Below are 14,171 nucleotides of genomic sequence, written 5' to 3' on the forward strand. Positions count from 1 at the left end.
ACTAATGAATAGGGCATTGTTGGGGAATAAAAAATTAGGAGTTTTGTGGTTTCAGATAAAAAGATGTTGCCATTTATGTTAAAGAAAGATTGAGATCAAATTAATATATGCATTATAAAATGGACTATTGGACTTTGAGATGTAACAGTAAAACAATGCATGATAAAATTGGGCATAAAATATAGGCCATGATATCACAATAGATCAATGGGAATAGATCTGGAAGTAAAAAAAAAACTTATTAGAGCAATAAATTTTATATTATTTTAGACATTATAGATAAAGAAAATGATGTATACCTAGTTATTATGATTTTAACTGTAGTGAGGATCTTATATGTTAGATATTGGAAGGATTCTAAAATATTAATGAAAAATGAATTAATAGAGAAAATAATGAATGTGACGGAAATGGACAGACTTTTAGAAGTTTTGGATTAACAATGAAAACCGACACAAACTGAACAAGGGAAAAAACCCTGCTTGGTTGAAAATGAAGTTTCAGAAATATATGATAGGGCATTTAAATGATTGTATTACATATATATTATCTTTGATATGATATGATACATGTATGATGAATGAAAAAAGAATATTAAGAGGTAAATTTAGAAGAGGAATTGATCAAGATATGTAATGATTTATTAGCTTTAGTGTTATATGATAATGATATATGATTTCCTGCACCCTTTGTGTTTTTTGTGTAGTGAAATGTGTTATGTTTTTTGTGTTATGTGTATTTGTTTATAGTTGTTTTTGAAAAATAAAACAAAAAACAAAAAAAGAAAAATACATGAGCCAATGTCTCCATGTGAAGGAAGAATTTTGACCAAGAAAGGCCTTTACTTGATCAGAACCTGCTAACTGGGCAAAGAGGCACTTTTTCAAGTGGTGCTCCTTTGATGTTTATTAGGGGAGAGTAACCGTCTCTATTCACCCCAGCACAGAGTCATTTCTAGTGGCTGTTTGCTAGGGTTCGTTCTTCATTTTTGAGCCCTTTTGGGACAGGGGGCCATCTAGTTATTTGATTTTCTCTGTAAACCGCTTTGTGAACTTTGTTGAAAAGCAGTATATAAATACTTTTAATGATAACAGTAGCAACAACAACCTCTTGTGCAAGTTGGCAAAAGTTTTGATCTGCTGAATTTTGACCCAAGGTCAGCAAAGGCTTGAGACAATATTGATGACTTTAATTGAATAAGATTAGCTTCTCTAGAAATTTATTTTCAAGCCATTTATTGAAGTAGACACAGCCTCCTTCCTGATTCAAGCATGTGTGCCTTCATTCAGCCAGGAAATGGCCAATTTCCTTAGTTCCTTCCCTCTTCAGCTATACTGTGTGTATGTGCCTGTCTGCTTTTATGGTTGACTAATGCGAGGGAGAATCACTGGGGCATCCTTTATTTTACACACCCTCTCTCTGAAGATGTTATGAGACTAAAGACAAAGCCACCCTCATGCTGTCCTTTTTTTAAGAGAGCTCCTTGAAATAAACTTCTCTAAATTGGGCAAATTTGTCTGAATATGAGTCTAAAGGAATGGGACAGCAGAAATGTGCTCACACCTATTGGGTATATTGCACTTCTAGGCCTGCCAGATGTCCATGTAAACTTCACTTAGGATGTGTAGACCCCCGTGTATAGCCATAAAATACATGTTGTCAATATGCACAGCCTGGTAGATGAATTTGCAGTTTGACTTCTGCTCATTGCATTATATGGGTAGGGGTTCAAATATGATACTTAAATCCAGGGCATGAATGTCCTGCAAACCCATAAACAGGAAAGGTCTGCCAAATGAGTAGGGTGGGTGAGAGTTATCCTGCTTTCCTACAATACATACTGTAGTCTTAACAGAGAAAATCCTTCTTCTAGGGAATGCAAAATGTACTCATGGCTGCTTTGATATCCTATTTCTCTTCTATTGATCATATTGGCAGAGAAGTCAGGGTGGTGGAGTGTCTGGACAAATTTCACTTAATTCCCTTGATGCAACTCTTCTAGATCCAGTGACACTTTGATTATATGTTTTTAATGAAGAGGGCTACATTATGATAGTAGTGGCATGGATGTAGAATTTTTGATGCCAGAGTGACACTTGAGTGCCTGACACCTATTAATTTCAATGGAACATAAGTGCCTAAGAGCAATTTTGTCTTTGAAAAATCTTCTTCTTGGAAACTGAGCTCTCATCAATCTAGATGTCACTCATTTTTGGAGACAGTGGTTTATGAAAAAGTTGCTTGAGTCAAAGTCCACCAAAAGCTACCCAGCTATTGAGGTGGATGCAGCTACACGGAATCTGTTTCTTCTTGATATAAGTTAATCCTTGGCAAAAGTAAAGTGGATACGATTTATTTATTTTATTTATTGGATTTGTATTCTGCCTTTCTCCCCGAAGGGCACCCAAGGCGGCTACTACATTTGGAAAGATGTATAGAGAGCATTCAATGACTGACAGTGAAGTCCTAGGCATGTTTACTCAGAAGTAGGTCCCATTGTGTTTACTTCCAGAAAAGCATGTACAGGTGGATCCAGTATTGGTGGATTCAAGGTAAGGGAATATTTTTTTCCCTTACCTCAAGGCTGCATTGTGGCTTCATCAGCACTGGAAAGTTGGGTTGGAATCTTCACTGGAAACAAACACCTCTACCTATGGCAGTTTCTGTCATATGAGCCCCCATTGGCTGTTTGAAGCCCAGACATAGGTTTCCTAAGTGAAAGGTTAATGATACTACCTTAGGCCTTTAAAAAGGGCTTGACAATTGGAAGCAGTAAATATGATCAGAGAATTCTCCATTAGCCCACGGTTCTGAACTGCATGATACTTCAGTTCCGCTACTGCCCCACTTAGTGGCCTAATTAAATCAGCCTCAAGGAATCCCAATGTGCATTCCCAATCTTAGTTTCTAAGGAATCTCAGAGTTCTGCTGCTGCTGATTTGACTGGAGGCAACCCTGGATTTCCCGGGGTTGGTAACTTGCAGTGCATGTTTTATCTCCAGCTTCATGCCCAAATATTGATAGCTCATTAAGTTCCATATGTAGTCCTCCTCTGTGCTGAAGATAAGAGAATGGGCTTGTGATTAGATGGACCTGAGACCTTTTCCATGCCATATTTGGGTACCAGCATTTGATAATTCCAAAGAGGACATTTTCATCATTGTGGCTTATCCCAGAGTGTTGAACCCACCACTTAGGCTTAGCTAGAAAGTAGAGCATAGAGGCTCAGACAGGCAACAGGCCAATGTGCTTAAAATTTAGATGGATTTATCAGACTCAAGCTATGTTTGTTAAGTTCTCATCTCACCACCCAAATATGATCCTGTCAATTTCCTCTCCAAGTGTTCCTTGAAAAGAAAAAGAGGCATCTGTTGTTTTTTTTCCTGACCAAGTTTTTGAGCATAGGTGTGCAGCAGACAGCAATTCAGCAGCATGATTTCCCTATGACTATATCTCTGTGCCAAGAAAGGCTGCAGGCATTGATCTCCCCCTCCCCTCAGGAGATAAAGTGGCAGGCATAAGCATATTCAATGTTACTGTCATCCAAGGTTGGCCACAACTGAGGGGCAGAAGAGGTTTACCTTCTGCTAAAAATAACCCCTTGTGCCCTGAACAACTGCTTGGTGCATTTAAGTCACCTTTATTTCGATCACTGACTTCTCCCTGCTGCTTGTGCTGGAGGCCAATCCTCTGCAGTATGAAGAAGGGGGAAGAAAAAGAGACAGCGAAAGATGATGATCAGCATTCCAGCTCATGTATCATCTATGAACATGTCTACTCAGAAGTAAGTCCCATTATGTCCAATGGGGCTTACTTCCAGGAATGTGCATATAGGATTGCTGCCTATAGGCTCGAATTGCGACATAATTACTGTTAATGATGAAAATAAAAAGACCCCGAGATAAAAAGCGCACCGCCACTACCACCACCACAGTACAGCTAGCCTTTCCAGCCCTGAGCCTGTCATGTTGGCAAGGTGGAGGGTAGTGTTGGAGAGTCAGCTTCTGACTTGTAAGTCAAGCACATTTGAGACTGAGTAAATACAAGCCCGGCAATAATGTCATGATTACAGAGTCAATTTTTCCCTGACGATTACTGCACTTTCACTTGTCCTAATTATGTCAATCTTTTGCCTTAAGCTTTTCAGTGTCTTAATCAGCAGACTTCCATGCTTATGGCTGCTGGTGAAATAGACATCCTCCTCACTGATCTGTCTCAGTCAATGTAATATGCTGTCTCTCTCTTATCAGGCAGTGGATATTCCTCACTTGTCTCTCTGCATTGGCTTTTGTGTAGTACAGCTCAGACACTTGTCTCAGTTTCTTCCATATTAATGATTTGGCTTAATCTAAGGACATGAAGTCAGCTTTCTCCTCAGCACCTTGGTATTGTCAAAAATGATTTTTTTTTCTTTTTTGCAGTCTGATCCTGTGCATGTTTACTTAGAAGTAAATCCTTCTATGTTCAATGGGGCTTATTCCCAAACAGGTACATGTAGGATTGTAATCTTAGTTGATTCAGCAACAAGAAATACTTCACAAACTGAATATCTGCTTGTTATGCAGCTGCTAGAAGCACAAGAGCCTTGCTTTTTAAAAGTTGGCCTTATGAATACAAGCTGAACCTCAGCATCCGTGGGGCTTTGTGTACTTTTTATATTGCAACTTGCACTGTAGTGCATCCATATGTCTTCTTCATCCCCTGATAAGTGGGCTATTGTTTGCATTCTGAGGACAGGCTTAGTGCTGTTGTTTTGTAAGCTGTGGTAAATATGCTCCCCTTTATACACAACTGACTTTTGCCCTGTTTAACATAATCTGAACAAAGATAGATGGGGATAGGTTTACAAAAGAGATCTTTGTAGGGGATTGTGAAATGAAAGGCATATGCAAAATTGCAAATAGATCTTGAATAAGTGAATGTTGGTGAATAGATCGAGGTGTGAAAACATAGATGTTTTTTAACAATTAAAAATAATTGTTTTAAATACAGATAAAAATAAAGGGAGAATTCTGAAAAAATAGGATAGGAGAAGCTGCAGAAACAGAAAAACAGCTTCTGTCATTACAGGCAACATGACATATTTGCCACCTCTTTTGGGTGATACTCATTTTTGCACTTGCAATAGGACATGAATCAAGGCAGAACACATTGGTGCAAACCACACAACCTCCTAGGGCATTGATTTTCAACCACTGTGTCGAGGCACATTAGTGTGCCTCAGATAGTCCACAGATGTGCTGCAGGAGTTTGGGGGAGGGTCACATATTAGTAGGGCCATTGGACAGTCAATTGTTTAAAATAATAATAATTAAAAAAAACTGATGGTGTGCCTTGACCATTTTAGCACCTTCTCAGTGTGCTAAAATGAAAAAGGTTGAAATTGCTTTCCTAGGGAATGATTAGAAAAAACATGTTGGCAACCTTCAGTCTCGAAAGACTATGGTATCGCGCTCTGAAAGGTGGTTCTGGAACAGCGTCTAGTGTGACTGAAAAGGCCAATTTGGGAGTGACAATCCCTTCCACACTGGGAGCAAGTGCAGTCTGTCCCTGGTCTGTCTCCCTGGCTATGGGCCTTCCTTCTTTGCCTCTTTGCCTCAGACTGTTGGCTAAAACAGTATGCTAATTCATTGTTGTTTTCATAATAAGCCAATGCAGTTCCACAGCCATGAGGACTGGGACCTTCTTGATAAACAAAATATGGGTGTCTGTTCTCAGGGCATAACTATACATTACTACATTAAATATGTTCCTTACTGTTTCTCAAGGAAATGTGAAGGGGGGGGGAATTTGCAGTAGGGAATTGAAGGGGGAAAGTATTTAGCTCTTTTTTTCTTCTGCCAGTTCTTCCCCATAATCCATCTCCTTGGATCATTCCCCACCTCCAGCTTACTACCAGTCTTGGAGTCTGGTTAGATGGAGACAACACTAGTGGAAAATGGTTTAAGCATGGGGGTAAAGGGGAGAATCAACACGTGGAAGCAAGATAATCCTTTCCAGTTCTCACCTGCAAAATACCTCTCACCTCTGTATCACTATCAAGAGTTGCCTCATGGTTTCGAGCATCCCATACTTTCCTCATTAACATGAAGTTTCTCTGTCAGGAATTCAACTTCAGATATAAGTTTCACCCAAAATGTTACAGCAGAGCAGCCCCATCTGTGGGGAAGGCTGTACATTACCTACACTCCTTTATTGTGCTCACAGCGACAAGAAATGTGATCAGACTGTAGTTGATGTTGTTGTTATATGCACTTCCTGTTTGCTTTACCCAAGAATACCAAGCTGCCACTTGGTCTGAAATTGCTCTCTTCAACAGATGGCAAAAATTATTTAAGGCTACAGAGCAGTGCCAGAAGAGAAGGACAACATGCCCGACTTGCTAGCCCCGTGGTCTTCTTACCTAGGAGTGCTCTTTGTATGGTATTCCGGTACCAGATGTCCGCTGGGAGTGGGACAATGCTGAGGGTGTGGCGAGAAGCCATCCATGAAAACAAGCCACTGTGGATCATTCGGGAAGACCAAGGAGAAGAGTGGAAAGAAGGCAGGATCCTTCTGCCTAGCTACGATATGGAGTATCAGGTACATTTCTTACGGAGGTTGTGGTTCAGGAGGTTTTGGTTTCAAGTGGATTTCAGTGGTACTCATTTCAAATACTTCAAAAGATACTGTTTCATTCATCATTAGAGAACATTGTTGAGCAAGGTCTTTTTCTTCATTGTGTTTTTCCATGTTGCTATAGTAACTTAATGACACTGTATTTGTTATTCAGAATTTGCCTGTTTTATACATAGATTTAGGTCTTTGTTCATACTGTTGCCTTTTATATACCTAAAGTCTCTTCTTTGGAAATATTTTTGTTGTCCCATTTATGTTCTTAGATGATTATCAGGTGGTTTGACAAGGAACTGCAACCCTCTAAGGGATAAACACAGGTGCATCTTGCAACTAGACAGAGGGCAGAAGAGCTTGTCTAGGGTGTTTTCTTTTGGTGAGGGGAGGGGGAGAGCACTATTCTGGGGGAAAGAAACAATTAACACTTCCTTGATTTGAGGAATCCGAGTGTGAGAAATGAGTTCGCTGTGTGGATTCATTGCTTAGGCACCTTAGAAAATTGTAGAAAGCTGAGTACAAACAAGGATAGAGAATTTAAATACTGGTAGATACTCTGGTAGTGATTCTGTAAGGCAGAGTTATAGTGGGGGGGGAGGGGAAACCCCAGCACATAAATTACAGTCCAGAGAACCTCTCTGCTTTGATTGAGAAAGTATGCATATAACCTTCATGGTGATGAAAATGTATCTGTCCCTATCTGGTGAAGGAGCTGAGAATTCTCTATAGCTCCCACCCTCACATTACCTACAATTTCAAGGCATCCCAGGGCAGAGGGAATGACTGTTAAGTCTGCAGTGTACGTAAGTGGTTACAAAACCAACAGGAAGGACCTGGATAGTGCCACCGGTCAGAACTGCTGTGCCTTGCATAGCTGTCTGCCTCCACCACATGGCTTCAGGCATGTTCCCCTTTCACTTAACAATGTCATCTGGCTGCTGCCTGCTAGAAGATCCTTCAAAAACTCAAATCTTGGGTTTGGAATGAAGCATGCAAATTAAACTTGACAAGTACATTTGCACACATTGGAGGGAGCTGCATAATTTAGCAGGAGCAGAGAATTTATTTTTGTTTTGTTTTCTTGATGTGGCATTTGCATTCCCTTGTATCAGAATTTGAATTTGTCTACCATGGATTATGAACAGCTTTGCTTCTTAATGGCTTTGCTTCTTTGCTGAGAATAGTTAGAGATGGCCCAGGGCCCAGGCAAGACATTCTGGGTCTGATCTGGCAAATGCTTGTCCTTGAATTTCAAAAATCCATGGGCAGGTGGCCCTTGTTTCCCAAGGAAAAAAACAGATACTTCTGGGTAACAGGGCTGAACATCCCAGCGTGCCTAAACTCCCAGGTGCAGCAAGCTGCTCTCGTTACATTTTTAACCAATGAGTTTTATTGCTGCCCAAAACAAAATTAAAGCATCTATAGGGCTACTCTTGTTCCCAAGTGATTTGTTGGGACATATACCTACATAGAATCAAAAAGGGAAGTGAAGGTTAACTCTGTGATAAAAACAAGTATGCATTCTGTGCCTACCAAGTTTGGATTCCAGGTTTAGCAGATATAGCAGATCGGAGGTCAGTGCAGCCGTGCAGAGGGTCATGGCGGGGGCTGCAAGCCTCTGGGACCCTCCAGGAAACCCCCCAGGTATAGTAAACTGCCCCTGGGTCCCCATGGTGCCACAATCACTGTGGCACCATTGGGGCCACCCCCTGCTCCCACCCTGCCCCTGCAACAACTCCCTTGGAGGAGTTTGGAAACCACTGCTATCACATACCTGGAGTAAGCCACATTGGCTATAATGGGACTTATTTTGAGTAGACCTGCATAGGATTGGGCTCATAGTCAACTGCAGATAGGATACATTTTGGGGTTGGAGGTAAGATTTTACTTTCTTCATTTTTGTCTTTCAAGTGTATTTTTTTGTACAGCAACTTCCATGGTCACTTGGAGAGCTGCCTGAATAAGTTCAAAACTTTGCATTTTGCCAAAAGGATTCGGTACATTTTATGTCCTTCCTTTGAAGGACAAAAGGACTGTTTGGAACTGAAAACATAACACTCACTATGCTGTTTGTCTTTGCTCCTAGATTGTGTTTGAAGGAATTATAGGAGAAGGACATTCGGGAGAGATTGCCATCGATGATGTCCGGATAGGCACTGATAGTTCCTTCGAGAACTGTATGGGTATGTAAACATGCATTTCATCTATAGCAGTTATCAAAGCAGGCAGTAAGATAGGCCAGTTCAAAAGTGGACTGTCTATGCTGAAGTTTTGCCATGGAGTGCTTTGCACCACTAGTCTTGAGACCAGGGCCTTTTGGTATAAGGGTGCATCTTGTGTGGCTTCTTTAGCTATTTTTATTTATTGGGCCCACTTCACTCAAAACAGCTATCTGGTGAAGACTGCTTGAAATTGCACCGCTATGGTGACTACTGCACACGGCAAGCCATTCATATGCTTGCCACATTGTGGCAAGTGATGGCTAAAATGTTTTATGCCCTCACAGAGAGTTTTGAGTTGCAAGCATCTCACCTCCATAGAATGGCCATGCATCAATAGTCACTTCAAGCAATCTTCACATGGCAAGAGTTTCATGTGAAGTAAACCTTAGTTGCTCTCCATTCCACTCATCCAATTCCACTGTTGCTTAGTGATAGAATGATCCACAATTTCAACCTTAAGCAAAGCTTTAGCTACCTATACACATGCAGGAGTAGGATTGTGGCTCTAGCCAACACTACCTCTCTTTAACATCCCTGTGCAAAAGTTGCTCAGGCCTAGTTCCCCAAGACAGCATAAGAGGTGGTAAAACTATTCTTGGATTGTACAGTTTGTATGTTGCAGATGGGCGTAATTCATGGTTGAATACCTCTCACAGAGAGAAAAAAATGCTTGTGGAAACTGAGCATAGGAGAAGGCTAGGCTAGAAGTCTGTTCCCTGCCATCTAGTTTTCTGTTCATAGAATCCCTTAAAACATAATATGAAGTAGCACTCGGTCATGTGATTTGACTACCTGCAGTCTGCAGAGGATTAGTCTGACAGCAGCTAACTGTCTCCTTTGCTATTTGTGTGAAATGGGCCAGAGTCTGAAGGTTAACTAGGGAAACCAAAGTATGCAGAAATAGTGGTGGTTGTGTGATGGAGCTGTGTGTAGCACAATCTTACCTGTCTTTCATACTCCGGCACAAGCAACTTTTCTGAGTAAGGCTCATAACACTTACTTTCACTGTAACAGCAAGGAGGAGAAAGAACAGGTGCCAGTGAGATACACTGGATGGGTGGTTGTTTGCCTTTGTCGGTAACAAATAGCAACTTGTGGCTGAATAACTGATATGTGTGAAACTGTGAATTACGCTAGGTCGGAGCCCCGTCTTATGCTCCCCTCCCACCCGCCCCCTCGAACACCCTTAGTCCACCCTCCCTCCACCCTGGAATGCCTCCTTCCTGTCTCTTCTCCACCTCCTCCCTGCCCTCATGAGACTCCTGCATCGGCCGAGCTTGACACAACGCTCCCTCCCTCTGTTTTCCGGCATGCGTCCCTATGCCAACCCAGCCAACTCTCGAGGAGCAGCAAATGTGCTTTACAGCACGTTTGCAGCCCACCTGGGCTGGCGCAAGGGATTTGCGCCAGCCTAACATTTAGTTAGGATTGTGCCCATAATCTCTCCGCTGCCACGGTACAAGAGCAACAATGACAACAGCAACAACACCCATGATGAATAATGCTAATAGTGTTTCCCTATAATTTTAAATGTGTTTGAAAAATACATGCTGAAGTAGGCAAAAGCAAAAATTGGTTCCAGTATAAATTATCAGCTAAAACTATTTAAAGACAACCATTGCTAGAAATAATGATCAAGAAATGGATTTTTTTTAACTCCATTGAACTAGATATGTATTATGCAGATTAACATGCTGTGACATCATGAGGGGCCTCAGCCTCATCCCAAGGGGAAGGGGAAGGAAGCATCAAAGGGGTAATTTTGCTACACTCTGGTGTTCCCCTGGATAATTCCCAAAAATCAGGCTTTGACCAGCCTTATGCTTATGGGAAACCAGTGATGCTTATGGGAAACAGGTTTATTTACATAGAAGGCTCTTTTATACACATCTCTTGGTCTCATCTAGTTCTGTGTAGTCCCAATACAGCTCAGTTCCTTGAAACAACCTTGCTAATTTATCCAAATTTTCTAAAGTAGCAGTCCTAACCACCCCCCACCCCCAATAGTGTTCACTGGGAATCTAGGTTCTTTAGTCAGAGGTCCCAGGAGGACACTTCTGCTGTTGGCTCTACTGACCTCTGGAGGGGGGAGGTGGTATCAATCAGAGGGCCTGGTGGCTCCTGCCAGATGGTTGGCCTGTCCTGGACTTGGCTCTCCTCAGTTGTCCTTCCGCAGGATTCTTCTCCTTTCCTTCTCCAGTCTCACTCTCCTCCGTTCCTGCTACTTCCATTCCAGACCTCCTCTGGAGCTCTCTCCCTTGCTTCCTTCCCTCTCTTGGGCATGTCCCCAAGCCTCATAGACACACTTACAGCAGATAGATGGGTATTTATAACAGTAAACAAGAGATATACTAAGAACCTGATTGTGCTAGGGCTTTCCAGCATATGTAATGTCCATTTAGAGATGTGAGTACATAATCCATACTTACATGCTTGCTTTGAGAAACATTGGTGTATCCTCAGGCATCTTTGCTGGGGTGTAATGCATACAGCTGCTCAGAGGGAAAACTAAATGTGATGTGGGAGATCCACATGAAGGATCTCCTGCACTTAAAAAAAAATTTCAAAGCAGCTGCTTTGGATAGGGCTTTGGATCAGGGCTATGGCATTAAGTGGGATGCTAATCGTTTTTTCTGTACCATTTCCCTGAATTAAACTGCCCCCCCCGCCCCCCCGTTCTCTTTTGCCCCTTGGGGAAAGCACTCAGGTAGGATACAGTACTTGTCTCAAAGTTTTGAATGAAAACAGCTCAAACATCTGACTATGAAAAAATACCTGGGTATCATCATTCTGTGCCTCCCCTGCTATCAGGACTATGGAAGGAACTGCCTAGAACAGCACCCTCCTGTTTTAAAATTGTAATCTAGGAAAGTAATCAGATTCCTTTTCAACTTGAGAAAAGGGTCTAATAATTCACAGTACTATTTATTTTTTTTCTTTGACAAACCTGTCACTTGCTGTTACTCTCCCTTCTAGACTGCAGGCTGCTTGCCTGCTCATCTGGCCATAAGCTTTTTGCTTATAACTTTTGCACAAGCAAGACACCTTAACACTTTGCATAAATGTAATCCACCTAAACAAAGGTAATCGGTGCAGAGAGGCATGGAAATATGGTCTCCCTTATCTGCAGTTTCTCGTATCTGTGGGGGGGGAGTATCCTCACAGAGCATGGAGACACGGGGAATTGCGGATAGTGATGGGGATAGCAAATAATGATGGGGAGACTGTTTCACAGCACTCCACTGAAACTGCAGTTGAGCCACGAGACTCTAGTTTCAGGAGTAATGCAAACACAATCTGAAAATTGTCAAAGTCCTTTCCTTCTCTGAGAAAGTAATCAGTAATATGCACTAAATGTTGCTTTTTCTGATCCAGTCCTTTATTACAGATTTTTTTTCCAAAGGATCTAAAAAAACTTTCATCTTTGTTTCAAGGTACCCTTAAGTGGGGCAGCTTGCATTCCTTAGGGCTATGAAATTATTGTGAGGCCGGCACTGTAAGAGAGCTGCAGTTGTCTAGGGCAAAAGTGGTTCCCAAACTTTTTTGACTGGTGACTCCCTTGACCTACTGTGTCATTGCCTACAGCTCCCCATTAGGCTAAAATCCTGTACATTGTATAGAGTGGCAGGTTTTTCGTGAAGATTCCATGGCTGCCCGACTGATTTCCACAGCTTCCCTGGAAGCCATGGCTCACCGTTTGGGAACCATTGATGTAGGGAAAAGTTAAATGAAGAACAATTCAATTACCTGGTCCTTCTGCAGAGCCGTGATATTACTTGAAAATATATATGGGTGAGGCAAAAGTGATAAAAGTGGTTGTTTCCAGAAGATCTGAAACCAGATCTTGACAGGGTGAGCACAGTTTATAATGGGATTGGTTAGCAAATGTCCATTTCCTGAAGTATAAAGGCCACAAGAGCCTGTGATTTATTTTTAATGGCCATGTAGAACTGTTTTCATCAGTTCTACATCAGCACCCAGCATCAGCATCAGTGGGGCCATCAGCAGCACCCAGAGTTGCCAAATAGTTGTTAACTTTTCTTTTGGCTGTTCTGTGATCTGCAGAAATTCAACAGGTGAAGATTTTGCCTTCATTGCTACTGTGTGCTAGGGAAAGCTTTATCTGATGAAGTTCTACTTGCAACAATCAAGCACAGAAGCTCTGCCAGAAGGGGGAAAAATTGACACCTCTGGTGCCATAATATCGTCTTTTGATAATGAAATCGCAGGCAAATATGCCAGATAGTTTTATGGTGTTTCAGAATGATCTTAAAGGCAGAGAGGGAATCCTTAGTTTTCCCCTTTATTGGAAAAGTGTGTCCCCATTAGTGAGTTCCATGCACACCAGCACGTCCTGGTCAGAAGCCATGATGCACTTTGCAACAGAACCACATACAGGCTGTGTATGAAATATGGGGCAAGGAGAGGAGACAGCTCATCCCACATATAGGTCCTTGCCTTAGTTGAAGTTGCTAGCATATATACGAATCTTATATCCAAACATGTTCCAACTTAACTGCATTTTCCTTGGTCATAGAGAATATCTTTACAATTCAAGCCATGTCAGTTTGCAAGGAGAGCTTTAGTGGTATGCAAAGGCTACACACATATGCAGAGTTTCTGAAGTCATAACACTGAAAGGGATTTCAATTGAAGTGCCTCGAAAAATGAACAGACACTTAACCATCTCTGAGAGACTAAAGAACCATCTTAAACTTAACTATCTCTGGGAGATGTTAGCCAATCTCCTGTTTAAAACTCCCCCAGAAAATAACACTCTGTAACTTTCCCATTGCCTAACTACTCTTGCATTCAAAAAGCATCTCCTGATACTTCTGGTAGACTACTTCTTGCATTTTCAACTCTTCATTATGGAAACACTTCATGTACTTGAGATTCTGATTATATTTCCCCCCCCCCCAATCTAGGGTCAAACTATAAATGACATTAATCACATCCCATCCACCCCCAACATTTTCTTTCTTTTGTTTTGCTGCGTTTTATGGCATCAAACCCAGTCTGCACATGCTAACAAGAGCCTAGAATTGGGCCGTTCTTATCTTTTCTCCTTGTTTTCCACCTCCAAATTACATATCCACTAATCTCAGCAACTTTTTACCTCATGGGGAAAAAGGAAGAATTCCTGCCTCTTTTTCTCCTGGGGCTGAAGGCAACTGGGAAATACTGTACACTTTGGAGGTGGAAACTAGCAGAAAGAGAAAGAGTTAAGATGACCTATCAGTGGTGACATTCTCTCATGACTTTTCTCAAGAGGAACAAAAGCTGAGTCAGTAATAAAATATACAAATGGGGCCTCACTTGTCTAGCAGATTCCTA

General features: G+C 41.6%; 1 protein-coding gene across 2 annotated transcripts in view; it reads left to right on the forward strand.

The window, feature by feature from the left end:
- NRP2 (neuropilin 2) overlaps positions 1 to 14,171 on the forward strand; it is a 204,907-nt gene that overhangs the window by 144,767 nt on the left and 45,969 nt on the right. For both annotated transcript variants that reach the window (XM_066623286.1, XM_066623373.1), the window contains exons 13-14: positions 6,320 to 6,582; positions 8,699 to 8,795. In XM_066623286.1, coding sequence (XP_066479383.1) covers positions 6,320 to 6,582; positions 8,699 to 8,795 — 360 coding nt within the window. The remainder of the gene's footprint in view (positions 1 to 6,319; positions 6,583 to 8,698; positions 8,796 to 14,171) is intronic.

Source organism: Tiliqua scincoides, chromosome 1 (genome assembly GCF_035046505.1).
Source record: "Tiliqua scincoides isolate rTilSci1 chromosome 1, rTilSci1.hap2, whole genome shotgun sequence".
Classification (NCBI taxonomy): Eukaryota; Metazoa; Chordata; class Lepidosauria; order Squamata; family Scincidae; genus Tiliqua; species Tiliqua scincoides.